Raw genomic sequence first — 17,648 nt, forward strand, 5'->3', positions numbered from 1 at the left:
GATCAGAAATCTCCTCACGATTTACATCGCAGACTCAAATCTAATCACACCTCTCTCTTATTAGATTTCAGATGAAGTGAAGACAGTTTAAAATATAAACCCTTTGCCTTTTATACCTCTTGACTTATGTAAATTCATAAAGTCCCAGTAATAAGTATTATATGAGTCTCTGTCTTCTAGTTAAACACAGGAAAGAGCCAGTCTGGATGTGTGGGACTCTGTCTTTCATAAGAGCTTCTGCTACCCATGATTCTATGACTGAATTAATCCGATCAGACCATGCGGCCCCCCTGCATGGGCGCTGAATTAACTTAGTCACGATTCCATGCAACCGGGCTTCAGCCTTAACAAAAAAAACAGCTCAGATTTTCCACACGCTGGGAAAATAAGAAGACCGGGCCCTTTTATTCTCGCTGTGAGAGCCATCACTCAAGGAAAGCCCACTCTGGCAGGTGTTTGTGTTTGTATTCACCTGCAGTGGTGTCTCACCCTCAGATATTAATGAGATTTCTTCTGCTTTGCCTTAAAGGGAGACACGGGCCCTCAAACCGCACACACTCAAGGATTCTCCCTCGGCTGCGGTCTAAGAAAAGCTCAAGAACCGAAAAAAGGAATTGTCATGATTAATAATTTAGTGCTTGACCACAAACAGCTGTAGCTTGTGGACGTGTTCAAAGCATCTGCATATCTCACAGGAGCCAGAGGGAGAGTGTGAACCTGAATGGGGTTGTTGTTCCTCGCATCCAGGGACATCTACTCTACTCCAGCTTGTTAGAAAGTTCACTCCTTGCTCTGTTTTTCCCTTCGGGCGAAATGAACCAGCCTTATCCGCCGACAGGAGACCAACTGCATCTGCATGTAAATGTAAAATTTCATTTGGTAAATTGTATTATTACTAATGCATTCAGAGCCATTAACCAAAACAATACTACAAGAATCATGAATAACTAATAGCTTGACTTGTTGCCTATGGGGTGAATCAAAAATGTAGTGTCTTCAAAGTTTTATCTAGAAACAGTAACATAAACTCAAGTAAGCACTGTCAGCAATATTTGGAGTCACCTAAAGGGAAAGTAGTGTAAAAATAAGAAATAAATTATTAATAGTTAAAGAATGTGCATCACATACAGAAAATCAAATGTAATGCATTTATGCAAATCTCGTGCCCTCATATGAGAAACAAATGCATGAATATTCGCCGCTACGCCGCTAGTGGACGCTTTTAGCATCCGGAAATGTGTACTGTAATAATACTGCCTGTGCATGTCAAGTTTGATCCAATGAGATGGCTGAGAGAGCGGGCACGTGTCTCTGGTTTAGCCAATGAATGCGCACGCGCTTACGATTCATCCAATGAGAGTACAGAGAGGGCGGGAGTTCAGTGTGTAGCGCGGTGGTTAAGGAAGGTTAGCTCTTGTGGGCTTATGCGCACCAAATGCTTATTTTTTATTAGGAATAATATTTATTATCTAATGTGGGATAAACGTTTGCAGCTCGGACAGCTTAAACTCGAGTTCCAACGTGAGTAAATGATCTCAGACACGTATATGTGAGCGTGACGGCGTTTGTACGCTGCAGTTGTGTTTGTTTACAGCCTTCAGTATTAAATACGGCAAATAAAATGTGTTTATCTGATAAATAAACCAGTTGTGAGTATAATAAACCTTCAGTAATTATATATAAGGATATATTTTATCTGTTTGCTGTGGCTGTTGGGTTTGAATCATGTAAGTTATGCTTCATTCATTGAAACAGAAAGATACAACAAATGACAATCTAAACAATATTGGGGAGTAACTAGTTTCGTGTAACGGAGTTACGTGATTTAATTACAAAATAAATGTAACTGTAAAAAAAAAAAAATTCAATTACAGTTACTTATGAAAATGTTAACGATTACAAAGAGGGTTACATCTGAATATTTCCACACAGACACACACACACACACACACACAGATTTAGGCCCGGTTTCACATACAGGGTTTAGACTAAACCAGGATTAGGCCATAGTTCAATTAGGACATTTAAGTAATTTTTATAAACGTGCCTTAGAAAAGAACATTACTGGTGTCCATCTTGAGACAAACAAAAGCACTGATATGTTTTAAGTTTCTTTTACTTGAAACAGCTCAGATTTACAGTATAGTCTGGGGCTAGGCTTAAGTCTTGTCTGTGAAACCAGGGGTGGATTTCTTTGGCTGTGCTTTAAAATTATTTTTTTATCATCTTAATTCAAGAGATGAAGGATTTTGAAAGTCTTGACAGTAATCTGTGTAGAGTACTACTACTTTGTGTTTCAAAATGAATAACAGTTGAAAACATAAATTAGAAATTTAGGAAAGTAATCAAATGTAATCAGTTACACTTTTTTTCTAAAGTGATTGAAATAGTTACACTACATATTATATTTTAAAAAAGGGTAGCTTGTAATCTGTAACCTATTACATTTCTAAAGTAACCTCCCCAACACTGATACTAAACGTAAGATGTTAATATAGCTAATATTCAAAACGATACACAAAGTATTATACCTTAGCTCAAAGATACTTTATTTAATGTATTCAATTAAGGGCAAGATGACAGTTGATTCTGTGTATATTGTTGAATTTCATGTCATTTGTTTTGTGCAGGTCTTGCTGCGTCATGATTGTGCGCTGTCACTAAGATGTCCGGTTGCCACGGCAACAGTGTCAGCATCACGGGGCTGCTGGGTGCGCTCTGCGACTGCAGCCTCTCCGGGTTGTCATGGAAACGTCGCGCTCTGGGTGCAGCGTCCCGGGAGTCTGCGCGTCGGACCCTGCGCAAGCGTGTGTATGGCGCGCTCCTCGCCGGACTCTTCCAGGATGGGTCACCCAAACCGCCACCGAACGCCCTGGCGAACACACCCGCCCATAATAAAATACTGATGATCTCATTCGACCTGCGCGTGTCTGGCTGCAACGAGGAGGCGGAGAGGTTGGAGGAGCTCCTGGGTCAGCTACGGGACGGAGCGGTCTCTTCCGGACTGTCTGAGCTCGATTCCATCCTGGAGCTCCTGGTGCAGCTGGCTGGGTCCGTGGCTCCGCCCCCTCTGTCTTTTAGTCGCGACTACATGCGCCGGGAGCGTCCCGTGCAGCGCAGACCTCCGTTGGGTGGGTACCTGAGCCGGGACATGCAGCGGCTGGAGGAGAGGGCGTGGTCTTTGATCTGTGGGGAGGAATGGAGCATTTTTGGGGGTGTCTGTAGGACCCTGAGCATCATGGACGCTCCGCCGGGCACCGGGCTGCTCAGATTGGGACGCAGACCAGATACTGAGGAAAGGTTTGAAAGAGAGACCCGACTGTCACTGTTTGGTGCCCTACAGCACTCCAGAACAGCAGATATGGACGTCCGACTGGACCTGCCGCCCGTTCCAAGCAACGCAGACCTTACTGGACTCAGTATTCGGGTGGAGATGCTAAATTCATCCAGTAGTACTAGTGTTTTCTCCTGAGAACTGTCATACCCGGTAGCTTATATGCTCTCGTTTTTGCAGATACCTCTGTGTCTGGATCAGTCTGATGATGAAGGCTTCCAGTCCGCCTCTAATCTGACTCCAGATTCCCAATCCGAGACGAGTCCTAGTCCTGAGATCGACGTGTGGGAGGCCCTGCGGACGTTTGTGCCCGGCAGACGACGCTGTTGGGAGAACATTGGCTGGTGAGAGAGAATCAAGCACGCTGATAGTGGTCTGATTTGATCGTGATTCTTTCAAATCTGCACCAAATCAATTAAACTGAATTGACCAAGTTTTAATTCATAATTATTTTCAAAAACACTTTGTCAGACAAAAGTATATAAACACTTTAACACTTATGATTTCAAAAACCTGATCTAAAGGCTTATTCTTAAATGAAGATAAACATTAGATTAAACATTGTGGATAAACAGTTAAATTGTAGACAAATATAATTTGTGCCCAATATAGTTAATTAAAACTAAAACTGAAACTAATAATAAAACCATTAAACAATTGTTGCTTTAAAGTAAAGTAAACGTTTTTTTACTTTTATAATACCTTTTATTTCTTCATTTCTGCTAGTTGCCAAGGCAGTATTACTCATTTTAATTAGCTTTTTAAATAACTAATTTTAACTTTATCTATGAAAATAACTAAAACTGAAATAAAAAATGTATAAAAGCTATATAGACATACATAAAAAGAAAAAGTACTAAAAAATGACAAAATCACCAAAAAAAATATAACACTAAAATGGAAAATATAAAAAGTAAAAATGTTTTTTTTTTTTTTTACATTTCATTTGGTCAAGAGCTGTATTTTGGGTAATAAATTAAAAATATTTCTTAAAATAATTAAGTAACAATAATAATTTTTAAAAAAAAGTATAATAATGAATACTTTACAATATTCTAATTATTACAAACTATTAAAGTGATAGTCTACCCAGAAATGAAAGTTCTGTCATGATTTCCTTACCCTAATGTTGTTCCAAACCTGACCTACTTTCTTCTGTGCAACACAAAAGAAAAAGTTTTTGAAGAATGTTGGTAACCAAAGTTTTGGTTCCCATTGACTCCCAATATATTTTTTTGGTCATACAATGGGAATCAACAGTTTGGTTACCAAAATTCTTCAAAATATTTCTTTTAAGTGTTTGTTTCAAAAGGGAAAGAAAGTCATACGGATTTGGAACTAAATGAGGGTCAGTAAATTCTGACAGAAATTAAAATTTTGGGGTGGACAGTCCAAATCTATGCATTGAATTGGACCTCTGCTGACTAGTTTCAAAGTAGTTTGAACATGGTTCACATTTGTCATTCTCTCTATCTCTGTGTCCTTCAGCCCGCCGGGTCAGAAGGAACCCCCGTACCTGACAGAGGCTGGCAGAGAGGCGTTTGATCAACTGTACCGACTGTGGGAGGGAGAAATGAGGAACATTCTGTCCACACAGACACCATCGCCACTCCTGCCGCTGCCGCTGGACTGCCAGAGTCAGCTGGTCAAAGACGTTCTCAACGTGCTGATCGGGGTCTCCTCTGCCACGTTTCCACTCAACGAGGTAGAGCAATTAAATATACGTCAAGAAAACACATTTGTAATGTGTGACGACCCACAGAAGCATTTTGTGTGAAGACAATTGACAACAATGAAATTTAGCACATCTACCATTCATAATGTGACAATAGAGAGTGAAACAATGTAGGCAGGACTTGAATTGAACTATTAGGATTTGTTTGGGTGAAACATGGAGCCTAAGCATCACTGTTAGTCTTTTTACTTGGGCCACAAAGAACTACCCAGAAAACCCTAGCAACTGCATGGTAATATGCCAGAGGCAAATATTTTGGAAAACCTTGAAATCAGATACGGAACATTTATTATTAGGAAATTAATTAAGCACCTAATTTGAATAATAACTTTTTCTTGACTTGCTTCATTTTCTGCTCAAGGCTAGTGTGCAGTTTGATGTTCGTCCGGATATATGTGTGTCCGGGACGTCCCCTGAGAGTGTGTCTCGACTGCTGGGTGAGCTGGCGCAGTACGGCACACATTACCTGCGTCTCAGCCGCTTCTCTCTGAGAAGCACGAGTCAGAAGGGACTTGTCTTTCAGGTGACACATACTGTTTTTTCTTACAGTACTTTAGGACTGATCCAGGACCATTATTTCACATCCTGTATAGGGCTCCACGATAAATTGAAATGAAATCGCAATCAGGATTAGGCAGAAGCTGCGATTGTCATGCGTATCTTTCAGTGAAGCACGGTTCTGTGATCAGCACTAAATCTCCATCCGAAGGCCAGAGAAACTCCAAATTACGCCCCGCAGAACAAATCCAGAAAAACCCTAGAGTTGTAGCTGAATAAAAAGAAGATTTCACTGCTTTTATTGACTCAACGTGACTAATAAACACACGACTACAACAATATATGGGCTTTACTGACAAAATGCGCCTGACAATTGCATTCGATTAATTGTGCAGCCCTAATCCTGTATATTCCTTTCCTATAACAACATGTTATACAGATGCTTGTGTGTTTCAGGCCTTCGCAGGTGGGCTGCGGCGTTACCTGCATTATTACAGAGCGTGTGTGCTGAGCACGCCGGCCTCTCTCAGTCTCCTAACTATCGCTTGTCATTTCCGCAAACTAGGCCGTCAGCTCAGGTAAGTCTTCACACAGCTGTGCTTTAAAATGGATCATTTTTTTACTTTTTTTAATACAAGGGTGTAAACATGCAATATTTACAGTGCAGAACTCCTATTCCATCGAGGATTTTTGGAAAGTGATAAAAATGGGTGATGACTTCACTTTTTCACACTAACTCCAGACCAAAAAATAAAAACATTTATTTGTGTGAAAAATGTATGATGCTTTTATACATTTTATTTCACTTTTAAATATTAAATATGTATTTTATGCATCCATTTAATTTATATATAAACATTTAATTTAAATTTGATGCATTTATGATTTATATAAACGTATAATTTATATAACTTTTTAAACATTTTAAAATTAAGAATTTAAATATGTATTATATTTTTAAAATGGGATATGTAAATTATAAATGTAAATATGAAATTAATTCTTAATATTTAAATGTATCATTTTTTATGTGTGTGTATGCACATAAAATATAAATATCTATAAATACTTATATAAGTATACATACATACTTAAAATGTGTATTATTATTAAAAAGTAATTTAAAATTATAAATGTAAATGTAAAATTAAGTAAATATGTTTCCTAACTTTCCCAGTTGGGTAAGCAGAAAAAAATCCCTGTTGATGAGCCCTGATTGTTATAATTATTGGACAACAGGACAAAGAAAAGAAATGGATGTAAACTGAGTTTCAGCAGATAATGTCTAATTAATGTGTGCGTGTGTGTGCTGATCAGGTATCTGTCAGAGCTGTGTTGTGTGGATGGAATCGGAGGAGTGGGACGAGCAACGTTCCCCGTGGTAAGAAACACTCGTCACACGCTTTAAATACTTCTGTCAGAGACATCAGCTTTGAAGTCGAGTTTGAAGACATTGTTTTCAGCTCAGAAGTGTTGGAGACAGGTGGGTGTTGCAGGTCTGCCGTGGTGTTTGTGTAATGGCAGTGTGATGTGTGTGTTTAGGGTGTAAAGCTGCTGTCGTGTCTGTATAATGAAGCTCAGAGTAACTGCAGTAATGAGAATCATCCGGTGCTGCTGTCGCTGCTGAAGAGCAGCTGCGAGCCGTACACACGGTGAGAAACTCATCTCCTCCTTTCTCTTTTTATTTATTTATCTATTATTCAGCTCAGGAAGGTCACTTAGGAGCAGAGTGTTTTTTTGACACCCTATATTTTCCGAGTGAGTGATACCATGAAATGGTAGTGAGATGCTGTAGTGTCTGACTGGCATTTAAATACACAATGCAGATACTCTGCTATTATTTACTCACCCTCATGTTGGAACAAACCCGTATGCTGTTATTGTTCTTATGCAATATGAATGGAGAATCATCACGCTGCTCTTTCCCTTATAGAGGTTGTGTCTGTCAAGTACCAAAAACAAAATTGATAATCATGCCCTCTAACACATTTGCATTCACGCTCCGTTTCAGAAATGCCTCATCGATGAGCTTGATGTCACCCGATAATGAAAATTTGCTGAAAATGTAGTCACCTTCAGGCTAGATAGGTTTGTTTTTTTCATAGGAACAGATTTGGAGAAATATAGCATTCCATTCCATGCTCACCAGTGGATCCTCTGCAGTGAATGGGTGCCGTCAGAATGAGAGTTCAAACAGCTGATAAAAACATCGCAATAATCAAGTAATCCACATGGCTCAGTCCATCAATTAATGTCTTGTGAAGCCAAAAGCTGTGTTTTAAGAAACAAATCCCTCATGAAGCCATTTTAACTTTAAACTGTTGGATCCGTTGGTGAGTTATTGTAGAGTTGAGGCCATTTAGATTCTTTTTTTTTTTTTTTTTTTTGTATTTGTAAAATAATTTTTTAGGAGCTGTTTATTATCTTGCTGTATTATTGCAGTGTTCTGATAATCAAATTATTATTATTATTTGTCATCAGTTTCCCATAACCTATTTCACAAAAAATCTATTTATAAATGTTTATTTGTTTCTAAAGCTCTAACTTTTTTTGTATTTAACTTTGATATTGCAATGGTGATACTATTATTATTATATTAATATTTGTCATTTCATCCATTTTCAGTAACAGCAAAAACATTTTTAGTGACATCCTTGTTTAGAAAAGTTATTCTTAAAATATATATTTTTATTTTTATAATTAATTCATTTTAGCCTTGCTTTAGCTCAAATAGTAGTTCGTGTTGATAACAATGCTAAGGTAATGCATACATATTAGGGACAAAAGTATACTTTTTAGTGTAAATGCATGTGCCAAATGCATAAATGTCATTGTTTAATGCAAAAAAAAAAAAAAAAAACATTTTTTATAGTTACGTAGTTTAGACTGGTTAGTCTACATTATAATGTAGCTTTCTATAAATAATATATATTATAGAACAGTGGTTGTCTATGATATGTTCTTGTTTTAATAACTAACTAAATATTTCCGTGTGGGCATGTAGGTTTGTTTCAGACTGGGTGTATAGTGGCGTCTTCCGTGACGTATATAAAGAGTTTATGATCGAGGTCAATGAGGATTATCTGACCTACAGAGGTGAGCTTCTCAATCTCATGCTTTAATTTTGTTGAATGTTCAGATGGTTAAATCCATCCATTTTTCTGCTGCATTATTATGGATTTCTTGGACTATCTTGATGGTGTGCAGTTACATCAGTGATAACAGTCTTAAAATCAATATGTAATTTATGCAAAACCCCTTTAAAAATGAATGAATCTGTTTCCTCAGATAAGAACTTTTGGACGCAGGGCTACACTCTGATTTCGCGGGATGCGGAGGACTGTGTGCCGGTGTTCCTCAAACACATCGCCAATGACGTCTACGTCTGCGGGAAAACAATCAACCTACTAAAAATCTGCTGCCCACAGGTGCACTTATGTAATGCTTAATATACACTACTGCTAAAAAACTGTGGGGTTCATAAGATTTTTTAATGTTTTTAGTCTCTTATGCTCATCAAGGCTGCATTTATTTTATAAAAGAAAGAAAAAACAGTAATAATGTGAAATATTATTACAATTTAGAATAACTGTTTTCTATTTGAATATATTATCAAATGTAGTTTATTCCTGTGATGCAAAGCTTGAATTTTCAGCGTCATTACTCGTCTTGTGTCACATGATCCTTCAGAAATCATTCTAATATGCTGATTTGCTGCTCAAGAAACATGTATTATCATTATCAATGTTGAAAACAGTTTTGCTGCTTCATATTGTTTAGTGAAAATTGTGATACTTTTTTTTTCAGGATTCTTTGATGAATAGAAAGCGTTTTTTTTTTAATCTTTTGTCTTTACTGTTACTTTTGATCAGCTTAATGCATCCTTGCTGAATAGAGGTATTAATTTATTACAAATAAAATAGATATATCATACTGACACCAAATATTTGAACTGTACTCTCAATGTACAATAAATTAAATAATAATAAATAAATAAAAATACATTTTATTGGAGATAATTACGACATTGGAAGTTGCCATCTAACTCCATCTGTCCATTGAACAGCACTATATCTTCTGGTCGGATGTCCCGGTGCCCTGGATCTCTGTGACGTTTTCCCTGCAGGAAGTAGTGGAGATTGAGAGAGACTGCGCTGTGTATCGTGGACGAATGGAGACGATCGCTAGACACAGCGCCATCAGCAGGGAGGAGCAGGTGCTGCACCTGTTATCATGCTGATTGAATGATTTGTGGAGATTTGTTTTGGAGATGTTGATATGTTGTAAATTAATGATGAGGTTTTTAAAGTAGCTCATCCAGGTTAAGTGTTTATATGTCTGCAGTATGCTTCCTGAATTCAGAGCCAATAATGGTGCAGAGGCGGTGCTGTTGGCATGGCAACAGATGAGATTTTAAAAGCTGGTCCATTAACCCAGTTTCATCAGGACACTCTGACCTGGGCTAAAATGTACTTTATTGTTTTGCGCTGAAGTCTGTCTTCCTTTATTTTCACTCTCTCTCTCTCTCTAACTTGTGTTTTGTCAGGCCATGCGGACTGAACAGGCCCGACAGGAGCTCATTAACCAGGTCAGAGTGTCAGCGGCCAAGACCCTGGAGAGTATCAGAGGTCAGAAATCTGTCCCATCAAAACCCACGAACGCACACACACACACCTGATTCTGTTAGCAGCTTCTGTCTGGGTAAAATTAGTCTTGCATAGCCAGACTTGACTTTCATCATAGTTCCATGTCCCAAATAGCACCCTTCTAAATTATGAAATAAGAAATGGGAAACTCTATGGGCCTGCAAGTTCACGTTGAGTTAGCCATTTAGGACAGAACCACATTGCTGCTTAAAAATTAAGCACATTTTATTTCAGCTAATTGCCAAGGCAACTTTTTTATTTTTTGTATTTTTTTCTAACTAAAACTAAATATTCTAAAACTAAAACCTGATAAAAAACAAAATAATAAATAAAAAATTTAAAAACCCAATAAAATTACTAAAATTATAACACAACTACAAAAGTTCTTATTTTTGTTTAGTTTGGTTTAGTTTATGTACTAAAATAAAACTAAATAGACTAAAACCAAACTTTAATAGAAACTATAAAGACATACAAAAATACAATAAAATTATAAAACGACTAAAATACAAGTACTAAAACTAAAACGAAAAGAAAACTATATAGACATACTTTTAAAAAAAATACAAAAATGACTAAAAAAATACATTACTAATAAGAAAATATTCGTTTTTATTCGAAATTAGTTTAAGTACTAAAATAACAAACTAAATCTAAACTAAACCTTAATAAAAAACTATGTAGACATACTTAAAATAATAAAAATGACAAAAAAAACTATCAAATGGCTACAGAATTTTAACTAGTTACTATAGAGACATTCTTCATTCTTGTTTAGTTTAAGTACTAAGATGACTAAAACTAAATAAACTAAGGTAACACTTTATTTCGATAGTCCACTTTAGACATTCTACTAACAGTAAGTAACTTTGCAACTACATGTCAACTAGCAGTCATTAGAGTATTAGTAGACTGTCTGCTTAATATCTTCTAACACTTTATTTTGATGGGTGCACAATATACAACATACTGACCATGAGAAACTTTGCAAGTATATGTCAACTTATTCTACTAACCCTAAACCTACCCTAACAGTCTACTCTGAGAGTTAGTAGACATGTAGTTGCAAATTAATGAGAATTAGCTGACATGTAGTTACAAAGTTACTTATAGTTAGTAGAATGTCTGAAGTGGACCATCGAAATAAAGTGTAACCTAAACTAAAACTAAATATACATCGTAAAAAAACTAATAATGGCACAAAAAAAAAAACACAATACAATTACAAAAATTTAAAATAAGTACAAAATTTCAACTTGTTGCTAAGGCAATATTTCTCATTCTCAAGTACTAAAATGACAAAAACTAAAACAAACTATAAAGACAAAATAAATCTAATTCAATATATTAACATACACTGAAATAGTATTTCAGTGATACTAAAATAACAATGTGTAGTAAACAATGTTTTTCGCGTGAGGAGTACACACAGCTGTTCTCCTCGTAGAGGTCAAGTATTAATTGTCAGGACGACTAGGAGAGAGAATGCCTCCCCACAGAGTCAGATGAATGGAGATTACAGCTGACGCCCCGCTGTTCTCGCTTTCGCCCCCTGCAGGTCGGCAGGTGTCACAGCGTCTGCTGGAGGAGGCCCAGAAGAGAGAGCGATTTGAAGAGCTGAAACAGCAGCTGGAGCTCGACCAGGAGGTGAGGAGCATATTAATAACCAGTCAGTAAAACCATCTTCAGCAGTTCTAACTTGTATGGCTGTGGTTTCAGTGGCGTAGTGCTGCGAGACGGAATGAGCAGGAAGATGATTTCAGCTACACTCGAGAGCTCAGAGACCGAGAGCAGAGGCTGCAGGCCCTCGAGGAGCAGCTGGAGCGCCGGGCACGGTGGGCGGCATACAGTAACAATCAGAAAAAAGGACGATAGAGACTGTAGCGGAGCAGTCACCGCCCACAGGAAGTTTATTTCCCATTCATATTCTCCACAGGCATTTGAGCAGTTTATTCAGTAAAGCATTCTCAGCCGTAAATCAAAACAAACAGCTCTAAGATGAATCATAACATTATAATATTGGATTCAAACCAGAGAAGTATTTAAGAAAAAATACAAAGGTACAAGATTTTATTCTCAGGGAACTAACTACTTATCCCATAAAGCATTGCAAATCAAGTATTCAAATGAACAACGATAAATTGTAAAACTATTGACTGAACTTTTTTTTTTTAATTGGAATAAAATATATTTTAATGTTTATTGCAAAACAGGCAAACAACTAGACATACACATAGAATTTGGCAATTAAAGGCATTTTTGTTGAAATTGCTTTGACTTTTAGCTGCATATCGTATCACCCTCAGAGCTCATGGTAGGTCTGTCTTGAAAAGTTCATGTTATCCATAAAAATCTATTTCACTGTGAAGAGAATTAATAGGGTTTTTTTGCACTGTTGCACTTTATAAAAGAACTCAAATATCCAGAGAAATCAAAGACATTTATTAAATGATGTATTTTCTGTGTGTTCAGGATGGATCTGATCGCTCAGTACAGTCAGTTATCCGAAGCTGCTGCCAGACGAGAGCTCAGAGCCATGTGGAAGGTGCAGAGGATGAAACTCGATGAGCGCAGAGTGAACTTCCTGCAGCAAGAACAAATGAATGTACAGGTCTGATATCATACTTAAGATTTTTTTATTGTAGAGTTCGGCCCATTTAGATTTTTTGCATTTGTAAAATACATTTTTAGGACCTGTCTAATATATTATCTAAAATCTCACTTGTGTCATATGAAAGTCTCCAGTTCTCACAGTTTGTGAACCATCCTTTCTGAGATCCTTAGACTTTTAACTGTCTGGTATTTGTACTTGATAGTTTTAAGAGATACGTATGCATTTGCCATTAAAGTACTATTTTGAAGTGACGGATAAGGGGAAATCTTTATCTCTGAGGTGCTATGATTTCTGTTCAGGCTCTTCTGGAGAAGTTTTATTTAGGTCAGGAGGGTCCCCCTGTACAACTACACAATGAGGTCTGTGTGCTGTTCTTTATACTCATCTATAGCATCATAAATTCAACCTACTCTAATGCTGTTTTAATTGTTTTCATTTCGTTTGTCTGCAGCTCTCTGAGGAGCAGAATCTACGAGAACAGCAAATAGCAGATCCTCCTCTCCCAGAATCCTCTGTTCCTCCCTGTCCTCCTGCCATTGGTGAAGCACAAGCTGTCATATCAGAGGAAAGCAACATTGCTGACTTCCTCCCAAAGCCTCCATGCATCCCTTATAGTGGTGCCGTGACCCATGCCCTCCACGACATTGGATTTGACCTCCTGCAGTCCTCTCAGAAACCCCACCCACAGCAGCCACACCCATCAACCTCCCACATATGTGTCGGTGAAAACGTTTCGGAATTCCTAGAGTCTGTCCCCGTACCTAATATACACGGACACGCGTCCAAGTCCAGCTTCCCACTGGGTCAGTTCACTCCAGAGGTGCCAGCAGGTCACCCAAAGGCTAGTGTTCATGGACACCCTTCACAGAGCTCCGTGCAGCTGGGAGACTCCACTGCCTCAGGGCAAAACAAGCGCCCAATCCGCTCTGAGTCTAACACCCCTGCACAAACCACTCAAGAGCGATCATGCGAGGCAGATAGAGATAGCCAGTGTACAGAAAAACAACCGACTGGAGAAGAGACAGCAACAGAGCCCTCGGCGGCCAGCACAGGTTCAGAGCCAAAGCAAGCCGCCCAGGAGCCAACAGAGGAAGCCAAGTCCTGTGAGAGTGTCAGCCAGCCCTCTCACTGTTCTCAGCCAGAGCAAGAACAATCTGTGTCTCTTCTCAGAGGCATCCATGAGTCAGAGTCTGATTCTGATATGAAAAATAACAGCCATGATCCTGATCCAGCACTGATCTCATTTTTGCCCTCCTCTGATGTCTGTGGCCACGCCTCTGACTCCCATATAAGGGTTGGCGGACATGTTTCTGAAGTGACCGCTCCCATCCCCACAGCTAATATTCATGGCCACACCTCTGATGCCCATATAAGAGTTGGCGAACATGTTTCTGAAGTGACCGCTCCCATCCCCACAGCTAATATTCATGGCCACACCTCTGATGCCCATATAAGAGTTGGCGAACATGTTTCTGAAGTGACTGCTCCCCTTTCCACGCCGAACATCCATGGCCATGCCTCTGATGCCCATATAAGAGTTGGCGAACATGTTTCTGAAGTGACCGCTCCCCTTTCCACGCCGAACATCCATGGCCATGCCTCTGATGCCCATATAAGGGTTGGCGAACATGTTTCTGAAGTGACCGCTCCCATTCCCACAGCTAATATTCATGGCCACGCCTCTGACGCCCATATAAGGGTTGGCGGACATGTTTCTGAAGTGACCGCTCCCATTCCCACAGCTAATATTCATGGCCACGCCTCTGACGCCCATATAAGGATTGGCGAACATGTTTCTGAAGTGACCGCTCCCATTCCCACAGCTAATATTCATGGCCACGCCTCTGACGCCCATATAAGGGTTGGCAAACATGTTTCTGAAGTGACCGCTCCCATCCACACAGCTAATATTCATGGCCACGCCTCTGACGCCCATATAAGAGTTGGCGAACATGTTTCTGAAGTGACCGCTCCCCTTTCCACGCCGAACATCCATGGCCATGCCTCTGATGCCCATATAAGAGTTGGCGAACATGTTTCTGAAGTGACCGCTCCCATTCCCACAGCTAATATTCATGGCCACGCCTCTGATGCCCATATAAGAGTTGGCGAACATGTTTCTGAAGTGACCGCTCCCCTTTCCACGCCGAACATCCATGGCCACGCCTCTGATGCCCATATAAGAGTTGGCGAACATGTTTCTGAAGTGACCGCTCCCCTTTCCACGCCGAACATCCATGGCCACGCCTCTGACGCCCATATAAGGGTTGGCGAACATGTTTCTGAAGTGACCGCTCCCATTCTCACAGCTAATATTCCTGGCCACGCCTCTGACGCCCATATAAGGGTTGGCGAACATGTTTCTGAAGTGACTGCTCCCATTCCCACAGCTAATATTCATGGCCACGCCTCTGACGCCCATATAAGGGTTGGCGAACATGTTTCTGAAGTGACCGCTCCCATTCCCACAGCTAATATTCATGGCCACGCCTGACGCCCATATAAGAGTTGGCGAACATGTTTCTGAAGTGACCACTCCCATTCCCACAGCTAATATTCATGGCCACACCTCTGATGCCCATATAAGGGTTGGCGAACATGTTTCTGAAGTGACCGCTCCCATTCCCACAGCTAATATTCATGGCCACGCCTCTGACGCCCATATAAGAGTTGGCGAACATGTTTCTGAAGTGACCGCTCCCATCCCCACAGCTAATATTCATGGCCACGCCTCTGACGCCCATATAAGGGTTGGCGAACATGTTTCTGAAGTGACCGCTCCCATCCACACAGCTAATATTCATGGCCACGCCTCTGACGCCCATATAAGGGTTGGCGAACATGTTTCTGAAGTGACCACTCCCTTTCCACGCCGAACATCCATGGCCATGCCTCTGATGCCCATATAAGAGTTGGCGAACATGTTTCTGAAGTGACCGCTCCCTTTCCACGCCGAACATCCATGGCCATGCCTCTGATGCCCATATAAGGGTTGGCGAACATGTTTCTGAAGTGACCGCTCCCATTCCCACAGCTAATATTCATGGCCACGCCTGACGCCCATATAAGGGTTGGCGGACATGTTTCTGAAGTGACCGCCCCATTCCCACAGCTAATATTCATGGCCACGCCTCTGACGCCCATATAAGGATTGGCGAACATGTTTCTGAAGTGACCTCCCATTCCCACAGCTAATATTCATGGCCACGCCTCTGACGCCCATATAAGGGTTGGCAAACATGTTTCTGAAGTGACCGCTCCCATCCACACAGCTAATATTCATGGCCACGCCTCTGACGCCCATATAAGAGTTGGCGAACATGTTTCTGAAGTGACCGCCCCTTTCCACGCCGAACATCCATGGCCATGCCTCTGATGCCCATATAAGAGTTGGCGAACATGTTTCTGAAGTGACCGCCCCATTCCCACAGCTAATATTCATGGCCACGCCTCTGATGCCCATATAAGAGTTGGCGAACATGTTTCTGAAGTGACCGCCCCTTTCCACGCCGAACATCCATGGCCACGCCTCTGATGCCCATATAAGAGTTGGCGAACATGTTTCTGAAGTGACCGCTCCCCTTTCCACGCCGAACATCCATGGCCACGCCTCTGACGCCCATATAAGGGTTGGCGAACATGTTTCTGAAGTGACCGCTCCCATTCTCACAGCTAATATTCCTGGCCACGCCTGACGCCCATATAAGGGTTGGCGAACATGTTTCTGAAGTGACTGCTCCCATTCCCACAGCTAATATTCATGGCCACGCCTGACGCCCATATAAGGGTTGGCGAACATGTTTCTGAAGTGACCGCTCCCATTCCCACAGCTAATATTCATGGCCACGCCTGACGCCCATATAAGAGTTGGCGAACATGTTTCTGAAGTGACCACTCCCATTCCCACAGCTAATATTCATGGCCACGCCTGACGCCCATATAAGGGTTGGCGAACATGTTTCTGAAGTGACCGCTCCCATTCCCACAGCTAATATTCATGGCCACGCCTCTGACGCCCATATAAGAGTTGGCGAACATGTTTCTGAAGTGACCGCTCCCATCCCCACAGCTAATATTCATGGCCACGCCTCTGACGCCCATATAAGGGTTGGCGAACATGTTTCTGAAGTGACCGCTCCCATCCACACAGCTAATATTCATGGCCACGCCTCTGACGCCCACATAAGGGTTGGCGAATATGTTTCTGAAGTGAGCACTCCCATCCCCACAGCTAATATTCATGGCCACGCCTCTGACGCCCATATAAAGGTGGGTGAGTTTGTGTCGGATGTAGCCTCCTCTCGCCCATGTTGGAGCAAATACGGTCACTCCTCTGACAGCACCCTTAAAGTGGGTTGTGTGATGCCCAATGCCACCATTAACCCAACCCCTCTACCTGGCAGTGCTTTTGGTCATTCGTCTGACTCCACGCTAACAGTCGGGTGTGTTGTATCAGGCGTTGACCCTCAACCCTCTCCGATACCCGGCAGTGAGTATGGACATTCCTCACAGTCCACCTTGGGTAGCGGGTGTGTGGTTAGTGGGACTGAAACCACTCGACCCAGCTTTCTTTACAGTGGTGCCCACGGCCATTCGTCAGACTCTGCTCTGGGCATGGGCTGCATGGTTGGCGGGGTGGTGCCAGGGAGTTTGTACCAAGACAGACCAGAAACCAGACAGAAACCAGCCGACACAGACATCCAGGGTGAGAACACTGCTAAAAAACTCTTAACAGAAGGTGCTACAGGCATAAACATTTAGCATCTTCAGCTGCTTTCAAAAACCTTCAGAACTTAAAAATAACTTTGCGAACTTAAGAAA

The 17,648-nt window shown here is 40.8% G+C and overlaps 2 protein-coding genes across 2 annotated transcripts in view; both read left to right on the top strand.

Annotated features, from left to right (window-relative positions):
• Window positions 1-1,376: 1,376 nt before the first annotated feature.
• LOC131534012 (gamma-tubulin complex component 6-like) overlaps window positions 1,377-17,648 on the top strand; it is a 29,511-nt gene continuing 13,239 nt past the window's right edge. The window contains exons 1-18 of the mRNA XM_058766581.1: window positions 1,377-1,521; window positions 2,631-3,427; window positions 3,515-3,678; window positions 4,823-5,039; window positions 5,431-5,592; window positions 6,024-6,145; window positions 6,885-6,948; window positions 7,110-7,219; window positions 8,572-8,663; window positions 8,856-8,995; window positions 9,634-9,783; window positions 10,114-10,195; window positions 11,772-11,860; window positions 11,933-12,048; window positions 12,686-12,824; window positions 13,127-13,186; window positions 13,279-15,012; window positions 17,097-17,532. Coding sequence (XP_058622564.1) covers window positions 2,666-3,427; window positions 3,515-3,678; window positions 4,823-5,039; window positions 5,431-5,592; window positions 6,024-6,145; window positions 6,885-6,948; window positions 7,110-7,219; window positions 8,572-8,663; window positions 8,856-8,995; window positions 9,634-9,783; window positions 10,114-10,195; window positions 11,772-11,860; window positions 11,933-12,048; window positions 12,686-12,824; window positions 13,127-13,186; window positions 13,279-15,012; window positions 17,097-17,532 — 4,639 coding nt within the window. The 5' untranslated portion in view covers window positions 1,377-1,521; window positions 2,631-2,665. The remainder of the gene's footprint in view (window positions 1,522-2,630; window positions 3,428-3,514; window positions 3,679-4,822; window positions 5,040-5,430; window positions 5,593-6,023; window positions 6,146-6,884; window positions 6,949-7,109; window positions 7,220-8,571; window positions 8,664-8,855; window positions 8,996-9,633; window positions 9,784-10,113; window positions 10,196-11,771; window positions 11,861-11,932; window positions 12,049-12,685; window positions 12,825-13,126; window positions 13,187-13,278; window positions 15,013-17,096; window positions 17,533-17,648) is intronic.
• Window positions 15,175-15,870, top strand: LOC131534011 (gamma-tubulin complex component 6-like). The gene has a single exon (XM_058766580.1). It carries the CDS (start codon window positions 15,308-15,310, stop codon window positions 15,734-15,736), a length of 429 nt encoding a protein of 142 aa, XP_058622563.1. The 5' UTR covers window positions 15,175-15,307; the 3' UTR covers window positions 15,737-15,870.

The sequence above is a fragment of the Onychostoma macrolepis genome, chromosome 25 (genome assembly GCF_012432095.1).
Source record: "Onychostoma macrolepis isolate SWU-2019 chromosome 25, ASM1243209v1, whole genome shotgun sequence".
In the NCBI taxonomy this organism is placed as follows: domain Eukaryota; kingdom Metazoa; phylum Chordata; class Actinopteri; order Cypriniformes; family Cyprinidae; genus Onychostoma; species Onychostoma macrolepis.

Coding starts and splice junctions, on each gene's coding strand:
- LOC131534011 (XM_058766580.1), top strand. CDS start 15,308: ATGGCCACGCCTGACGCCCATATAAGAGTTGGCGAACATGTTTCTGAA.